The sequence below is a fragment of the Anabrus simplex genome, chromosome 1, assembly GCF_040414725.1.
Source record: "Anabrus simplex isolate iqAnaSimp1 chromosome 1, ASM4041472v1, whole genome shotgun sequence".
In the NCBI taxonomy this organism is placed as follows: Eukaryota; Metazoa; Arthropoda; class Insecta; order Orthoptera; family Tettigoniidae; genus Anabrus; species Anabrus simplex.
In genome coordinates, this window is record NC_090265.1 from 68,603,655 (window position 1) to 68,622,780 (window position 19,126).

At 38.8% G+C, this 19,126-nt stretch overlaps 1 protein-coding gene across 1 annotated transcript in view; it reads left to right on the forward strand.

The window, feature by feature from the left end:
- The first annotated feature begins 985 nt into the window (after positions 1-985).
- The window catches only part of LOC136861303 (uncharacterized), a 116,008-nt gene continuing 97,867 nt past the window's right edge, over positions 986-19,126 (forward strand). Inside the window, exons 1-2 of the mRNA XM_067138813.2 lie at positions 986-4,042; positions 16,068-16,301. Coding sequence (XP_066994914.2) covers positions 1,019-4,042; positions 16,068-16,301 — 3,258 coding nt within the window. The 5' untranslated portion in view covers positions 986-1,018. The remainder of the gene's footprint in view (positions 4,043-16,067; positions 16,302-19,126) is intronic.

Below are 19,126 nucleotides of genomic sequence, written 5' to 3' on the forward strand. Positions count from 1 at the left end.
TTTCTGCGAAACGTAAAGAATTTCACCTTATTTTCTTGTCTCGGCATAAGCCCAAAAGCCTATACAGTATCTTGTCTATAAGTACGGGCCGTGAAAGCATCAATGTCAACAGAATTAATATCCTTGGGATTATCGAGGAATTAATTCCAGGGCTTTTGTATGAGAGGCAGACATGCTTCCTTTATATCACAGGGCTGATCACATAAGCACATTACTGCTGAAACCTAGAAAGCTTCTTGATCTCTTCATTCACTTATAACGATCTTTTTGACCTGCTCATCCTTATTCTTATATGGATGAGATCACATATCGTCCCCACTATGGCAAACCAGGGATTCTGTACTTCTGCAGTTTTGGTCTAGATTTTATTATTTATATAATTTCTACCCTCTGACAAAGTCTCACATCTGCAGCTCGTTCTGTATGGCTAAAGCATCAAACCAACCATTAAATATAAAAATTGATTTGACATGTCAGTAATCGCAACTTTTCAGCTCTCCTAATTTTTTGACATTTTGCAGATTCGTTAGTTTGCTAGAAGGGGGGGGGGGGATTATACTATTAATAATGGTGTAATATAAATCTTAGTTTTAAAAAAAGGCTTAAAATAAGATGATGAATGTTTGACATAATTAAGATCTCAAGTTTTATGGTAAAGTCAGTGTTGTACATAATAAATTACAAATGTGTTATATTTGTTACTGTTTCATGTTCATTATTTTTTATTCTAGATCAGCATCCATCTTCCATTGATGTCTGTACACAAACACTTGGAACCGATCCTGATGGCGATGTTCAAAGGGCACTTGAGATACTAGAGAGATCTAGTCGGTGTCCACCTCAGTTGATTCATATCCTGAAGAAAGAGATATTGCCAGATGCTTCCTTACTAGAGGACACCAACCAGGTTGCCGTAAAATCTCGGAAATACCAGTGTAACACCAGTAGAACTAGCAGAGGGAGTGGTGTTCTCAGCAGTCCCAGGCAAAGAAGACAGTGTAGGAAAAGAGAAACAGACATGTTCAGATTTCCAAATGTTCATAACTTAGTTGGCACTGAATCTCACCATAATATAAGAGTTACTGCCACTGAGAGTGAAAATAACATTTTAGAATCAAATAATTGCCAGTCAATTCTTGCATGCATGTTTGATATTCACAAGGAAATGGAGAGATTAATGAAATTTCATAGTCAGCTGAGTGACCGTTTACAAGTAGTTACTTCACGTTCTAGGTTTTTCAGTTTTGCAGATATTGAACATAGTAGTTCACAGTTGATAGGACCTAATAATTGCTCAGATATTAGAGATGAGATCAATACTAGTGATATGGAAATTTCATCAGAAATGAACTTCACTTGTGAAGATTCGCAGAATCAATCTTCAGTTGGTACTTTAATTGCTTGTAATTCACCCGTTAGTGTTGAAAAATCTGATGCTGAAGTTCATACACCAAATTCTACAGAAATACGAAGAGATGATGATTCCGTGTCAGAAGTGCAGTTTAATTGTTCTTCCTTAGTTGAGGGTACAGTGAGAGAGAAATCCATTCAATCTCATACCAGTTCTATCACTTGTGATATTAACGAACGTACGAGGCAAGATGGCAACGGTATTGAATCTAACCAGGGTCTGGTTGTGGAAACATATGAGAACTTGCCTGTGAGCATGACTAAAGTTGAGTTGATAAATGGGAATCCATGTGGAATGTCTGTTGTTGGCACAATAAATGCTGCTGGTTCACCAAAAAGTTTGAGTGAGAAATCTGAATCAGAACAAAATTATTGTTCATCGCCTTCCAGCAGAAGAGCAAGTAGAAATTCAGGACTGAAGAAATCATTGTCTTCCAGACACAGTTCTCAAGCAGGTGTTGAGAGTCGATCAGAAAGCTTACTAGAAGTAAATACCTCCTCGAGAAAGGTTAACTATAGAAGAACTAGGTGTCATAGTGAACAGAATGACTCAGTGTCCCTGTCGGATGGTGAGAGTGAATCTTGCCATTCAGAAAGCTCGCTTGTTATTTCCATAGCAAGGCGTAGCTCTAGGAGAAGAGGTAGTATAAGATCAAAGACTTTGGAATGCTCATCTCGTTTAAATCTTGATAGCCAGTTGAAGAAATTACATAACCATTCAGCACTTGCTGAAGAAACAGAAGATTCAAAATGTAATGTATCAGCTATTTGTTCTGATAAGCTGAAAATGGAACCTGGCGATCAACCTGACTTCCATAAAGAGCGTTGGAACCAACGTCAGTCACGAAACCGGAGATGTAATTCAGCTGGAGGGCTTGAACATCTTGGGGGAGAAAAAATTGTAGTGTTAAAACAAGAGCCAGATGAAGAAGCAAGATCTTGTCATTTTTCTTTAAATGATGTTAAAATGAAAGAAATAGAAAAAGATGTTGAAAAGAATGAGAAACTTAATTCCGCCCATATGGGGAACAGCACTAAGACTGATGAGAAGTGTGAAAATGACTTGACTGATAATATGTGTGTTCTAGCAGCAAAGGGAAGGGGCAGGCAAAGGAAAATTGCTCGGGGTGTAAGCTTTGAAAGTAGCAATTCTGAATGTCTCTTTTCAGAAAATGGTCAAAATGATTCAACTCAAAGTCATTTCAACAGCCAAGTTATAGAGACCCAAATCAATACACTTAATTCCGACAAAATCCCAATTAACAGACTTTCAAGCGATGACACTTGTGAATCTGATGAGATTAGTACAAAGCCTAATCGGAGGAAAAGGAAGAGAGAGAACTCCATAAAATTAGAAATGGAAGCAGATTCTAATACATCTGACTTGAAACCTGGGTTTGCATTGAAAAAATCTCGTCTTCATCAAGATACAGACCAGGTGAAGGAACTGCATTCAGAAAGAAACAACAGCATTGACAGGAAAGAGGAACTGCAGGGTACTTCTAGGTCTTCACTGAAAGTGGGTTGTAGACCTACTAGAAAAAGGATGAGGAGTAATTCAGATGATTCTCCTGTTACACATTCTTTTCCAAATATCAGAAAATGTTGTGTATTACTTGAGCGATTAAATTTGGCTGAGTTATCTGGTTTGAGAGGGAATGTATTGCAAACTATCTCTGAAGAGACGTCTGCTACATCTAATAAGGCTGACAATAAATTAAATTTGACTGAGTTATCTGGTTCAAGAGTAAATGTATTGCAAACTATCTCTGAAGAGTCATTGGCTACATCTAATAAGGCTGACAATAAATTAAATTTGGCTGAGTTATCTGGTTCGAGAGTGAATGTATTGCAAACTATCTCTGAAGAGACATCATCTACATCTGATATGGCTGATAATAAATGCTCAATTTCTGAGAGAAACAGCAACGAAAACAGTACAAAACTTGAAAAAGATATTACTGATACAAATGAAAATCTTGATATTACAAAATGTGAAGTATTAGAAAAGGATTTTCCTATGACAAATAGAAGAGGTATTTCATCTCCAAAAAGTAATTTGCCAATTTCTAAAATATTTGAAATGTTGAAATCTGAAAATGCTAGTTCTCCTGCACATTCAGATCCTACTCAGGAAATAGAAAGTCAGTTAGCTCTTTTGGAAGAAATGAGCAGTCACCTTGCTGAACATTCAGACTCTCAGGAAAACTTGCAGAGTTTAGGCTGTGATGTAGAAGAGGACAATCTGTCAAGTGTTTCAGAGAGAGAGGAAAACTCATCGAAAGTGACTATAGCCTGCCAAGATGTATCATTAGGACATCAAGATCAAAAGACAATTTTTAATGATGCTCTGCTAGATGAAAACAGTGTGTCAACTTTTGTGTCTGATTCTTCGGTGGTAAGTGATGGAGAGCAGATGCCTATGAAGACGCCACGCGATAGCAGTGTATGGTTTAGTAGTAGTCCTGATGATTGTGATAGAGACTCAGTTAGTTCCTATGAAGCTATGCAGGAGAATAGTGAAGGCAGTTGTAAGATTAAAACTTCTAGGAAACATAAACATATCAGGAAATCAGAAACACCAGAACATATGGTGTTTGACTCACATATAGGATCTATTTTGGATTTAAAGGTAAGCACTGTTTTTGTTTTAATTTTTTCAGTGTATTTACACCATTCACAATGATACCTCAAGTCATTCCCCAAAGTAGAGTTTTCTCAGATTCATTATTTATATTTTACAGCCCCAAGTTCAGAATTGCATATCTTTGTCTTCTTTCCCCTCCCCAGTAATTTGTTAAGAAGGAAGTCCTAAGTTACGACAACTTGTAGTTTTTTAGTCTGTCAAAAATACAAAATGTAACACTATAATATATCTGTAAAAGAGTAATTGTCCATTTTTGTACAGGTGTATTATAGTGTTACATTTTGTGTTTTTGCAGACTGAAAAACTAAGTTGTACACTGAGTTTCTCTCATTGGTTGGCCAGCAGGCACACCCAGCTTATCTGTGTCCCGTTGACTCATCACTTCCCGTTACACAGCGCAATGACAGCACTTCGCAGTTCAGGTCCATGCTTAGACATAGTGTCCACATTCTAGAAAGTCAGGGAAAACAATTTAAGTCAGGGAAATAGACAAAAAATCTGGATAGTCATGGAAATCATCCCTAATGATGGATTTGAGGGGATATTTTTATGCTCTACTCCGCTGTAACCCAGGCTATTGTAACATTTCTTTTTCAGGTATTTTTCACAAGAAGTGCACAACAATTCTACAAGTTTTGTTGTACCCTTGTGTCATTTCTTTCAACCATTTTTATGTTATTCTTTTTTATTTCAGTTCTAGGATGCTTGCTTGAAACTCATGGCAATGGCCATCAAGCAGTGTACATTTAATAAACTTTCACTAAACAGTAAAGTGTTTCCCAAACTGAGTGGTTGGTTGGACATATTGGTAAATGATGCAACTTCAGCATATTGTAAAGTGCATTTTAAATCATTCAAACTTAGTAATATGGTTAAACAAGCAGTCACTTATGCTAAAGGACCTACTCATATAAAATACTTGAAAGCTAAGTCTTCCCAGCCAGCAATTTCTTTCTTTGCAAAGAATCATCCATAGCTACAACAAAATTATCAGTGCCAGGAACAAGTCAGAGGAGTTTAAAGATTTTCAGTGTGAACGAAGATGATGTTAAAATAAAGAAGTAAAAATGCTAACTGGATTAAAGCCACTTATATATATTTATGTAACAAAGCCAGGCTTTCCGCCAAATCGCATTGCCCTTCATCAGGGCTCCGGCAGTGAGCAAATAAAGTCTTCGAAGGAACATGGAAGTCACGACCATACTATCTACGGCCTCCCCGCTAACTGGACTTGGGGATTGTCACACTGTGCTGTGGTGGTTGGGAGGGAAGTTACTGATTCACCGTCCTCTGCCGACAGTTTCTTGAGTGTATCCCACTGTGCCATGGTAGTGTTACACATGTATTTCTAGAGTAGAGGTCTCCATGTATTTGATAACTTGAAGCCATCTTCTCTGTTGATGTTATTTGGGCGCAGTTCTATCTCTATGGCTTTTCTTACAAGTCGAGCATAGAAGTATTTTACAGGCACGATGACCTTTGTCTGGTCAACGAGGATTTCATTGTCCGTACTGTAGAAAATCTGTTGTGGCAGACTGGCTTATAGCATTTTCCATGGAGGATTAAAGAGTGACATTCTTAACTGACCTGATATGTTCTTTCACCCTGGTGCTAACAAGCCATTTTGTCATGCCAACATATGAGCAACCACAACTACATAGAACTTCATACATGCCCGGTGTTTCAAGATGTGGTTTTTCTTTGACTGGTCGAAACAGGGATTTGAGCTTCTGGTCTGTGTTGAAAACTGGAATGGTATTGTACTACCTAAGAATGCATACTATTCTGTCAGTTATACCTGCCACGTAAGGAAGGAATACTTTTTTTCTTTTTACTGTAGTGCTGGTTTGTACTATCCCTGTTCGGCTTCTTGATCGTCACAGCTCGTGCTACATCTCCTGACGTATAGCCATTTTTCTTCATGGATGTTGTCAGTTCTCTTAATGCACTTGAACGGTTATCAACATCTACAACGTTATTCACCCTAGTAAATAACGTTCGAAGGAGAGCTGCTTTTTGATAAGGGTAGTGGTGTGAGGACTTACGAAAGTATCTTTCAGAATTTGTAGGTTTCTTGTACATTGCATGGCCTAGTGTACTATCATTCTTCTTGTATACTAACACATCAAGAAAAGGTAATTTACCTTCATTTTCTACTTCCATTGTGAACTTTATCTTACTGTTAATGGAATTTAGGTGCTCCAAATATTCATTTAATGTTTCCCTTCCATGTGGCCAGACCGAAAATGTGTCATCTATGTAACGATAGAAGCACTTAGGTTTCAGTGGTGCTGTAGTTAATGCAGCAGACTCAAAGTGTTCCGTAAAAATATTTGCCGCCACTGGTGACTGAGGTGAATCCATTGCTGCTCCTTTTGTCTGTTCATAATAATCCCCTTTGTAGTAGAAGTAAGTAGATTTTAAACAAACTGCTGCCAGATTGGTCGAGTCCTTAGACAGGTATTGTCTGATGTAAGCAAGCATTTCATCTACTGGTATATTAGTAAAAAGTGACGTAACATCAAAGCTTACCAGGACGTCACCTTCGTCCACCTGTAGCTCCCGTAAGTTCTGCAAGAAGTGTTTTGAATCTTTAACATGATGTTCTGTCGTCCCTGTTTCTGGCTGTAACAGTGATGAAATATAGGTGGCTAATACATTGGTCACAGAACCAATGGCAGTCACGATTGGTCTTAGTGACACATCATTCTTGTGTATTTTTGGGAAGCCATAAATGACTGGAGGTACTAGGTCTGAATTTAGTAAAGTGTTCTGGAAGTGTTGAGCTCTTCACACGTCAAGTGACTTGTGTATTCATTTTCGTAGTGGGATTCCTTACTTTTTTAATATGTTTCATCTTCTAGTAGGTTGTTCAATTTTGTTTCGTAATCAGTTGTATTCATGATGACTGAAACATTACCCTTGTCAGCCGGAATTACAGTTATACTATCGTCTTTGCGAAACACATTAGCTTCTTTAAGTTCACCTTTTGTCAGGTTTTGACGTGGTGGCTTTGCTTTTTTTCAGCACGTAAGATACATCTTGACAAATTTCTTCCACCTTGTTTAACGGTAGATCTCTGATGGCACACTCTACCCCACAGACAATCTTCTCTACTGGGATTCTTCTCGGCACCACTGCGAAGTTAAAACTTTTCTTCAGCACTGATATTGAGTTCTAGTTTAGTATGTTATCAGACATATTTACTATGACCTTGTTATAATCTATTTCTGGTGGTTTGCGTTGGACCATTCTCTGAAATTTCTTTTCTTGATTTGCTCTGCTATACTATTTTACACGTACGGCCTGCTCATATGTTATCCTGACTTGTTACATCGGCTGAAGCCATATGTGCTCTCCAGGTTGTCACTGGAAAGATGTCTCTCAACTCTTATGATTAAACCTCTGCAGCATTCAAAACAATGTTCCCAGACAGTAAAATTGCTCAAAACTAAGGCTTCCTATGTCATAAATAATTGATGAGTCCCATATTTTAAAGAAAGTTTGCAAAATGACTTAAACAGTGCTCCGACTACGTTGTTTGTATTGATGAATCGTTAAACAAATCTGTCCAAAGAGGACAAATGGACTTGTGTGTAAGGTTTTGGTATGTAAATATTCAGAAAGTTGCAATAAGGTATTGGAATAGTGTATTTTTAGGCAGGGTAATTGCAGATCACTTATTAGATGGGTCTATACATGGACTCTCCTTACCTTTAGGAAATATTTTGCAAGTCTCAATGGATGGGCTGAATGTTAACCTCAATTTTATTTAAAAAAACTTGACAGTCATTTGCTAGTGCTAAATCCCGAGCACGAATCTCTTCTTGATAGAGGCATACACAGTTTGCATACAGTGAATGGAGCCATGAAAACTGGGATCTCCAAAATTGATTGGGACCTTTTTCATTTTTTTTAGGTCTCTGTACAATCTTTTTAAAGACAACCCTGCTCAGCGTGCTAAATATACTGGCATAACAACAAGCACCACATTTTCTTATAAATTCACTGCAATAAGATGGTTGGAAAATGGATGCTGTGTTGATCAAGCTCTTAAAATATATGATCACATTGACAAATTTGTGAAAGAGAACACTGAAAAAAGAAAAAACCTTACTACCTTAGAGATGCTGTGAAGAATCCACTACTTAAGGCAAAGTTAAGTTTTTTTTTGAATTATTTTGTCAGATGTTGAACCTTTCCTCAGAAGGTTTCAAAGTCAGAGACCTATGGTGCCTTACCCTTTTACATCGCTTGAAGAACTTATGAAAAACATAATGATGAGATTTGTTAAGTCTGAAAAGATAGCTGAAGCAAGTACTTCCCAAAAGTTAATACATTTAGATTTACAAAATACTGCCAATCTGCTTTCAGTAGAAAAAGTGGATATTGGTTATGCTGCCAAGAGCCTACTCAATATTAACTTTAATTACTATTGTATTTTTTACATTGTAGAAAGAAGGCACCTCAAATGTGGCTCCAAAGAAGAATTGATGTAGACAGGGAATTCTATCTATGTATATGAAAGAAATAGAGCAAATCAAATAACTGCAGAAACCAAAACAAATTCATGGGAAGATTTTGGAAATAACGTGGAAAAGCTTGGTCAAGTAGCAGATAAAGCTTTCTGGATCTTAATCTGTGAATTTAAAGTGGAGCAGTAAAGAGTGAGAGGAGAAACTTGCATAGTGTTCATAGTAGAGTGGTGTTGTGTGCAATGACTATCTGATGTCATAGATGGGATTTACTTTTTTAAATGTACAGTCAGAGGTTTTTTTTTGTTTGTTTGTTTAATTATCAATTAACAAATGTCAGGACATGTTTCATCCTTCTTGGTGGACATCAGCCGAAATACTTGTAAGATAAGTAAAATAGACAAAGATAAATACAAATTAAATACGATTTGGGTTACCAAATACGTCAATTTAAAATGTACTGAGCTCGATAGCTGCAGTCGCTTAAGTGCGGCCAGTATCTAGTAATCGGGAGATAGTGGGTTCGAGCCCCACTGTCAGCAGCCCTGAAGATGGTTTTCCATGGTTTCCCATTTACACAATAGGCAAATGCCAGGGCTGTACCGTAATCAAGGCCACGGCCGCTTCCTCGCAGTTCCTAGACCTTTCCTATCCCATCGTCGCCATAAGATAGAGCTGGGAGCGGAGCGAGTAATATCGATGAGTAATCCGGTTGTAGCGGTAGAGCGCACCTCCGATCCCCTCTGCTTACAACTGCAAGTACTCGCAGAGGACCAGGGCACAGTGTAGCACACGACATATGTTTAACAAGGAGAGACCACGACGTTCGGATCGCAGATTTGTACACTTTTAGTAGTCCATTAGGACAAGATAATATTCAAATAGTAAGGCGTACTACTTTGGCGTTTTTGAGAAAATACAAGATAATTTTCGCATCGAATATGTACCGGTGCGTTGCGGTCGCGAGCGCGAGATGGCGGCGGTCTAGTTATTAGTGTTCAAGTTCCGTAATCGCTGGATCGAGTCCCGCTCATCGCCTTTTTGTTTTTGTTCTGTTTTTTCTGTTTTTGTTTTTCAACACTGATCATATTCTTTCATATATATTGCAGGTCAGAGCATCCAGGTGCAAAGGAGTTCTGGGTATCTTACCCGATTTCATTGTCAGGTAGGAGAGATTGCGCAAATTACGACAGGCATACATTTTCAGGAAAACTTTGTGCATTTGGTCGTTTACTTGTTGATAATTATAACTAATTTTTTTTTCTTTTGTGACCGCCTCTGTGATGTAGTGGTTAGTGTGATTAGTTGCCACCCTCCGGAGGCCCGGGTTTGATTCCCGGCTCTGTCACGAAATTTGAAAAGTGGTACGAGGTTGGAACGGGATCCACTCAGCCTCGGGAGGTCAACTGAGTAGAGGTGGGTTCGATTCCCATTTCAGCCATCCTGAAAGTGGTTTTCCGTGGTTTCCCACTTCTCCTCCAGGCAAATGCCGGGATGGCACCTAACTTAAGACCACGGCCGTTTCCTTCCCTCTTCCTTGTCTATCCCTTCCTATCTTCCCCTCCCCCACCAAGGCCCCTGTTCAGCATAGCAGGTGAGGCCGCCTGGGTGAGGTACTGGTCATCCTTCCCCGTTGTATTCCCCGGCCCAGTGTTTCACGCTCCAGGACACTGCACTTGAGGCGGTAGAGGTGGGATCCCTCGCTGAGTCCGAAGGAAACACCAACCCTGGATGGTAAGCAGATTAAAAAAGAAAGATTTTTTTTTGTAGTCCGCCTCTGTGGTGGAGTGGTTAGTGTGATTAGCTGCAACCCCCGGAGGCCCAAGCTGTGCCACGAAATTTAAAAAGCGGTACGAGGGCTGGAACGGGGTCCACTCAGCCTCGGGAGGTCAACTCAGTAGAGGGGGTTCGCTTCCTTCCTCAGCCATACTCGAAGTGGTTTTCCGTGGTTTCCCATTTCTCCTCCGGGCAAATGCCGGGATGTAGGCCCTTACCCACCGTTAGGCCATGGCCGCCTCTTTCCCTCTTCCTTGTCTATCCCTTCCAATCTTCCCATGCCTCCACAAGGCCCCTGTTCAGCATAGCAGGTGAGGCCACCTGGGCAAGGTACTGGTCATCCTTCCCAGTTGTATCCGCGACCCAAAGTCTCGCGCTCCAGGAGGCGGTAGAGGCGGGATCCCTCGCTGAGTCCGAGGGAAAACGGACCCTGGAGTGTAAACAGATTAAGAAGAAAGAAAGAAATAAATTTTTTGTAACGATAAACATTAAAAAAGCCAAATAACATTGGAAATGCAATAAAAGTTCATGCAAATACACCTTTTTTTCGTTATATTACCTTTGAATTGTAATATATATATTAAAGGAAAAAAGCGACAAGCGAGACTCGATCCAGCGATTACAGAGCTTGAACGCTAACCACTCAACCACCGCCGTTTTGTGCTCACAGTCGCAACACACCGGTACATATTCGACCCGAAAACTTCTCTTGCGATTTTCTCAAAAATGCCGTAGTAGTACAACTTACAGTACCGTACTACTTTGCACATTATCTGGTCCTAATGGACTACTAAATGTGTACATTGTTTGAAGATGCCCCGTGATCCGAACATCGTGGTCTCCCCGTGTAAGATTAATGCGCCTGTATTCAGTTTGTGCTTCTTAATTTGCGTCTATATTTCCTTCACTTGTGTTTTGTAGATAAAGTATATTAGATAATATTTGTGGTATTAGTTTGATATTTATTCCCATTTTACATGCTATTCATGTTTTAGAATATTTAAGGAACTGAATAAATTTTTACAGACATTTGTACCATAAATGCCAAGAAAAAGCATCTGATGCATGGCAGTTCTTTGAAATTAATGATGATAAAAATCCGCAAAATGCAAATTTTGTGACCGCATTTGCGTGACGGGTGGTGGCATATCAAATTTGTGGGAACATAGCAAGAGGCATCACAATGATGAAATGAGTGGGTCGGCTTCTCCAGCAGAAAACAACATTGCTGTATTCACCATAACAGTTATGTTGTGAGAAAAGGGCAATGCATTTACGTTGCCATACCAATAACGTATTGAAATGTGCCGCCACGTTACATTCACTTGGTACAATCGGGTGATGACGTCACAAATGCTTCGCACCACTCCGTCCCCACCACTACCATAAGAACTTTCTGTGTCGGTGCAACGTTAAACAAATAGCAAAAAAAAAAAAAAATTGATGTATGATAAAATTTGAAGAATGTTCTTAAAATGCTGGAGTACAATTGCTTTTTAGTTATGTTAAAATTATGATGAAATTGTTTAACATACGTGGTAGTTCCATTAGTATTCGATGATCAACCTCTTCTTGTTGGCTTGATGATGTTTTGATAATTCGTGGTTAGGTTATGAGGCAGGCGGAATATTTGACTGTAAGTGCACATATGGAGAAAAATTGTGTCGTGGTTGAATACTTCTAGAACGAAAACGGAGCCTTTTAGCAACGTTAAAAGTGGGCAAGGTTGAAACATCTTATGATTACAAGTGGAACTGAATTAATATGCGATACATCTGACTACTGTTAATAAACTTAACCACTGATGAAGGGAATGGTTGAGATTTCCCGAAACATGTATGGTTTAATAAATAATGTTTCTTTCATTTAATGAGTGTATTGATCAAGGCGGATTTAAATAAACTATTATAAATAGTTATATTGTACATCTGACTACTTACGTCCTTGTCTGCCCAAGAGAGGTTAGGCTCGATATGTGTGTTGCAGTTGACGGCTGACTGAAGGTGAACTGTGGAGACCGTTTGCTGGGAGAGTAGGGGATGTTTCGATCCAGTAGGAGGGGCATGAGTGTGTAAAAGTTTGTTGTGAGGCTTGTTCGTGGAGAAATTGTTGAATAATGCCTCAAAAAGCACATTCACAGTTTCTGAAATTTCATTTAAATTGTGAGCAGGATTGCATTTCTGGTCTATGTTAATGAAAATGTTTTCTAAAATGTTAAGTAAATTGCCCTTATTATTGAAGCAAAGAATCTTAAGTCCTGCTCTAAGGAAGTGAAAGGGTGGTTGGATTCTGTTAAGTGGGTACTCATGGCGGAATATTTGTTGTGTCTGGAGTCGTTGACGTATTCTTTATATCTAATAAAAAAAGTTCCTTCCAGTTTGACCAACATAACTCGCTGGACATTGGTTACAATTTAATATGTATACGCCTGATGTGTGGTATTTGTTATTGGTGTTATTGTCTTTGTTTTGGTTGTTGATTGTTTTATAAGCGATGTTGACATTGTTTCTTAAGAATGTTCGTGATTTCATAAATATTTCTATTGGTGTAAGTGAAGGTGGAATCGTTGTCTGCTTTCTTTTTAGTCACTTTGAGCAGAGTTGAGGTGGATTTGTTTACAATTTTACTGACAATCCTATCTATGAAATGTCTGCCAAAACCGTTTTTGCTCGCAATAAAGTAGATGGTATCGAGTTCTTTCCTTCAATTCGTGTCAGATAAAGGGACGTTAAAAGCTCTGTTGAATTAGACTATAAAATCGCTCTTTTTTTTAGAGTCTGGGTGCACAGAATCTTGACGAATGGTGATTAGGGTTTGGATAAGCTTTCTATAGATACTATAAGAAAGTTTGTTCGGACTGCTATTAATGGTGCGATCTAAAAAATTAAAGTTATTTGTTTCAACTTTGAAAGTGAACTTAATCCATGGGTCAACTGCATTCAATTGTTCAAGGATGATATCACCATTGGTGATGTGATCTATTAAAGCAAAATTTTAGTAGTGTGAAGGTGGAACCTTTGACTGTACGTTTAAAAAAGTATACTAACGACAATACAGGCTTTGCAATGAAATTCATTTTATGCGATATATGGGATTTGCAGAATCTAACTGCCGATTTTACTGAAGTTGTCAAGATGTCTTTGTCGATGTATCGTAAATGGACATGTCTTGAAAATAATGCCTACAAATCCAAGTGATGTAGTGTTCATCCTGTGAATATCGATTCACAAGGAAACAAGGAATTCTGTTGTTTGTACAGTGTCTCTTTGGTTCCATAATGACTGACATTAAAAAAGAGAACCTGACCTTAATAATTGGGATCAGATGAAAAAGACATTTTAATAGACGTGCACAAACGCATGTGTTCTACACGCATCTACTCGGTGAGGAAGGGGGTGTCCTACAAAAGTGACCGAGGGTTGCCGAACCTACCCAACAGCACTGGTCACTGCATTGGGAAACAAATCCTTTTGTTTTGTTCTGCACTGCTGTTATACACATCCTTCTTAACTGCTCTCTTTTTTGGTTCACTCTACAACTACACTAAGAAAAGGAGGGAAAATAAAAGTGTATTGGGTAAATTGGATGAAGTCATTGCAGGGAATTACTGGACAGGTGGAAGGAATATTTTGAAAATTCTCTCAGTGTAAAAGGAAATATTTCTGTTTAAATCCTGAATAACCAAGTTCATGAGGAGGAGAACAATGATTGCTATTGTATGAAGGTTGATCAAATATAAACGGGATTCTTGTTCTTGAACATCAACAGTTGGTAGGACCGGCCCCGCGCTTCTGCTATGCTTAGGCGGGACCTTTAGGAGTGGTTAGAGTTTGCTGTTAGATATTTCCCGCCGTTTTGTCAGCAACGCTCACAATGTCGGAGCAAAAGGTGCACCCCTCCACTGCGCAACGCATAATTGTAAAATTTCTTGCTCGTGAAGGAGTTACAGCGGCGGAAATTTGCCAGAGATTGGCTGCACAGTTCGGTGATCATTGTCTAGGACGTGTTTGTGTAAGGAGTGGCAGAGGAAAGGGGAGGCAGCACTAGTGAAAGCCAAGACTCGACTGTCAGCTGGCAAGGTTCTTGCAACTTATTTTTATGGCAAGACATTTTGCTGATTCATTTTTTTGCACAAGCGACCCACAATCAATGCTGCTTACTACTGCGAGATGTTTAACAAGGCAAGAGTTGCATATCGCCGCAAAAGACGAGACCAACCGATTCGACAATCGCGGCCCCATACTGCAGCTCTGTCTCCAAGCTACAGGAAATGCACTGGACTACACTTGATCATCGTCCTTACAGCCCGACTTATCCTTGTGCAATTTCTATTTGTTCTTACCGCTTAAAGAAGCTCTAGGAGGGCAACGATTTGAAGATGACGAGAGTGTGGAAGACTTCGTGCGCAACTGGCTGGTGACACAACACTGTTCTTTTTATGATGAGAGCATCAAAAAGCTGCCCATACGCTGGGACAAATGCACTTCCAAAGCAGGAAACTATGTGGAAAAATAAATTGTAATTGCCTTGTGTTTTTTCAATAAGTGAATTTAAATAAAAAATAAAATCCTGTTTATATATGATCCCCCTTGTAAATCCTAGAGAATAGTTGGAAAGAATATTTTGAAAATTTATTCAGTGTAAAAGAATATTTCTGATGAAGGTTTGAGTCAGAAAATTAATTGGGAATAGAAAGCGATGGAAATAAAATCACGCTTGAGAAAGTGAAAAGGGTCATAATAAACTGCAGTGCCATAAAACATAGTCATTAAAATTAGACCGCATATTGTGTAAAATATAATGGTAAAGTAGGAATGAAATGACTTTGTAGAGAAAGTGATTGTTATGGATTTTGGTACAATGCCTTCCGACGGGATGGAAGCGGTAAATGAATCAGCATATAAGCAACAGAATAGAAAGGATCACAACTACTATTGATGCAATTATTCAGTTGCTATATTAGACAAAATACAGTGAGGTCAGATTATTTTTCGGCCGGGAGTTGCTTGGCTTTCAGGATAGCAGCACTCAGACTTAACTGATCGCACAAAGCAGCCAGCCACCTGCCAATAATGTGACTGGCACATCCAAAAGTGCTGTGCTAGCCCCAGACAAAAGATCTGACCTCATTGTATTCACACACTTCATAGAAAAGAGAATGTGATCTCTAGTTAAGGATTAGTTGGAGGAAAAATGAGTTTCGTAGCACAAAGAGGCTCTCAGGATTAGATTTTCATTATCCCCCCATAGTTGAAAAGTGTTATGAGTGGAATTTTTACTTGCGCTCCAAAAGAGGACTATTAAACTACAAAGTTTGAACATCTAATGTTAAAATTCTTCCACTGCCTTAATTTTTCAAATTCATTTCATATTCTGAACCAGTATTCCCAGTCATGGGGCATATGTAATTGCAGTTACATGAACTCGAGTAGACCTGCTATTAATAGAGGTTATTAGTAGATTTTGACACTGTGCAACGGTGACAAAGATGTTAAATTACACGCCCATTATATCGATCAAGTATAGTAATAGAAATGTAAAATATTGTTTCCATTCTGTATGTATATAATTATATATTATCCTATACTTCTGGTTTTTGTTTCTATAAATCACCTTATCCTTTACATTTACTTGTATTTTCTCTTTACTCTATTGTGCTTTCATTTGCATTGTTTTTGGAGTGGGTGGTTAGGTTCTGAAACATTAGTATAAATGAACTTCCTTATACTGCAGTAATAATATCATTTAATGTTCTGCAGACATTTGGCAGGCATATTCTGGCAGCATGCGAGGATGGAAAAGTGTATTGCTATTCTCTCAAAAGTGGAAGACTGAAACATGTATATGACGGACATGGTGATAAAGTTATTTGTCTCCTTGTGCTTGGAAATTCTGCAAAAGAAAATGATCTGAAGGGAAAATCTGGTAAAATGGAATCAGATCTGGTCTTTACCGGTTCTCTTGACAACCACCTTAGATGCTTTGATTTCAAGGTTCGTGCAACAGTTTCACTCAGTACTAATAATACTAGAAATACCTATTATATACCACTGTCTGGAGTAACTTCACCATGTATTTTTCATTTTTTAATGAAAATCTTTCCGATTTATATTTATTTATTTTATATTAATTTTTTAGCCAACAAAGGACTACTTAGTCAGTATGAAGTTTTTTCTTCTTTTTGTCAGCCCAACACTGTTTTATCCTTTCTGAACGTAATTTTCTTTCTGCTTCTGGAATCACTCTTCCTATTCTCTGCTTGTTGATTTTTGTCTGTAGTCTAGTGTGTTAATCTTTCAATATGTTGAGTGTATTTGTTTTGTATTTTAAATCTTCTATTGTAATATGCAACTCTCTCGTGTCTTCTTTTAGTTCTGTGATTCATATAATATTATTCTTACTCTTGCTTTTCCATAATTTTTCTATTATTTTGTACTGATTGTATTTTCTGGTGACCGTATTAGATGCCCAGGTATTTTTGTCTCCCAGATCATTTGAGATTGGAACAGCCTACCTTTTGGTAAAGCTTTGCAAATACTTTATGTGCATAATGCTATTTCCGCTTAATCGTTATATGTATGTCATCTAAATCTATTAAGCTTTACTTTTCACTTCAAAAACCTGTTGAGTTTTAAATCTTAATCAATACTTGTGTAGAGAGTACCTATTAAAAAGGGTGAAATGTGAACCACAGAACAGCCTTTGCATCATAACAGTTGTTAAGAAGTTACGTAACTCAAATCCTGGTAGTAATCTTGAGAATATGTCGACGTTAGTAGCTGCGCTTACTCGCATTTCTAACACTAGCATTTGTTGTGCTAGAAAGTAACTTTAAACCATAGAAACAGTTGCTTCACGGGGTGGGGAAGCAGAATAAAATGAAGTTATCAGACAAGTATGATTCTTTTACATAGGATGCAATTCAGCGAAAAGTTCACAAGTGTCAAGTTGGAACTTCTTAATGTCATTCCACAATGTATTAAGGATTCACGCAGCATATATCAGGTAGATGATATTGCATTGTAGTTGGGAATGCAAGTTTTAAGATTACCTCCATTCCATTGTTCTTTGAATCTCAGTAAAAGTGTCTGGAGCCATCTAAAAGGCCATGTGGCGCATAGCAACAAAACTTTCACCTTTGTGGAAGTAAGAAAACTGCTGCTGGAAGGGATCGAATTAATGACTCCTCAACATTGGAAAATGTGTAAAATACATCATTGAGATCGAAGAACACGTTGTAATAAACATTAATGACACTGACCGTGATTACAATGCTGTGAAGGGGATTGAGTTACCTGTCTTTCTTCCACTGGCTAGCTATTTAATATTGGACCATTGCCGAATGGAGGAATGTGATATTTGTTGACATGACCAGGATCAGTTCGAGGCCTGACACGAGATGTCATACAGTATGCAGAATGTCTGGACAAAACAGTTTTGTTCAGGAAGTCCACCCTTTTGCTGGCAGAAGTGTTATTTTCAGGGTGGAATTGATTTTGGGATGGCGGATTCCTTTAATTCCTTTGACTGGTCCCCGCTGCATTCAAGGGATTCTACAAAAAATTGTAAACCCCTACACACTTGGATGTCAGTGACCACTTCATCCTATCAGATGACAAAGGAAGACCTCACCATACTGTAGCAGCACTTCTGTATCTTCAAAGAAGTAACATCAACCAATTGGACTGGCCTTCACACTATCCAGACATAAATGCCATTGATCTACTTGGGACATGCTAAAAGAGGTTATATCACAGTGTCCCAACCACTTAATCATACTGAAGCTACCTTAGGGTAGTGGGACCGTTTACCTCCAAAAAACTTGATGTATTCATTCAGAGCATACCTCAGAGATTAGAAGAACTCATCTGTGTATGGGAGCGGCATATTAATTAAGATTTATTTATATCGTGTCAGAAGCATACATAAGTTTTAAATTAAATGTGAGGAAGGAACATAAAACATAAATCGTAATATAAATTCTTCAGTGACGAAGAGCCACATTAAACTATGTGAGCCCAAAACCTTGCGACATCAAGTGCATTTGGCTTCGCTTTAATCAGGTCTTCTGTTGTGTAACTGAATGGGCATGAACTGCATTGCAGCAAATGGGCTGTGGTCTGCTCTTCTCCACATACACACAAGGTACTGTCCATTTCTTCTGGTTGACCCTGCACCGCGTAACACCAGAGCACAGTCTATTCAGTGGTCTCCAATTCACCCAATCTGTAACATGGCCAGGAGGGAGTTACTCTTTTCGGGTCATCCATTGACTGACACTCGTATGTTGACTCCTAGCGCACCATTCTTGAATTCTTGCTTGCTGCGCTGTTCCTGCAAGTGTTTCGGTTACTCTCAAGAAGCTTTTCGTAGACTTAAGGCGCTGGCATGGTGGCTCATATCCAAACAAAGGGTGGGCTTCAGATGTCAACATCTTTCTCTTTTCTTTCTTGGCTGTCACTTCACGGTGGGTGTCGGGAGGTGCTATCCCTGCAAGGCAATACACTTTTTCCAAAGGTGTAGGTCTCAAACATTCATTAATAATGCGGCAGGTCTCATTGAGTGCTACATTAACTGCTTTGGCATGGCAAGATTTGTACCACACCGGGGATTCATATTCAGCTGCGGAATAGCAGAGGAAAAGGGCAGATGTCCTCACTGTGTCTGGTTGTGCTCCCCAAGATGTACCAGTTAGCTTCCGCACAATATTGTTTCTAGCAGCTACCTTGAGGTAAAGTTTTTCAAACATGTTTTGAAGATATACTCAGAAGGGAGTTTATCAAGCAGAGTGGCCGCAGGTGCTAATGTACTATGGCCA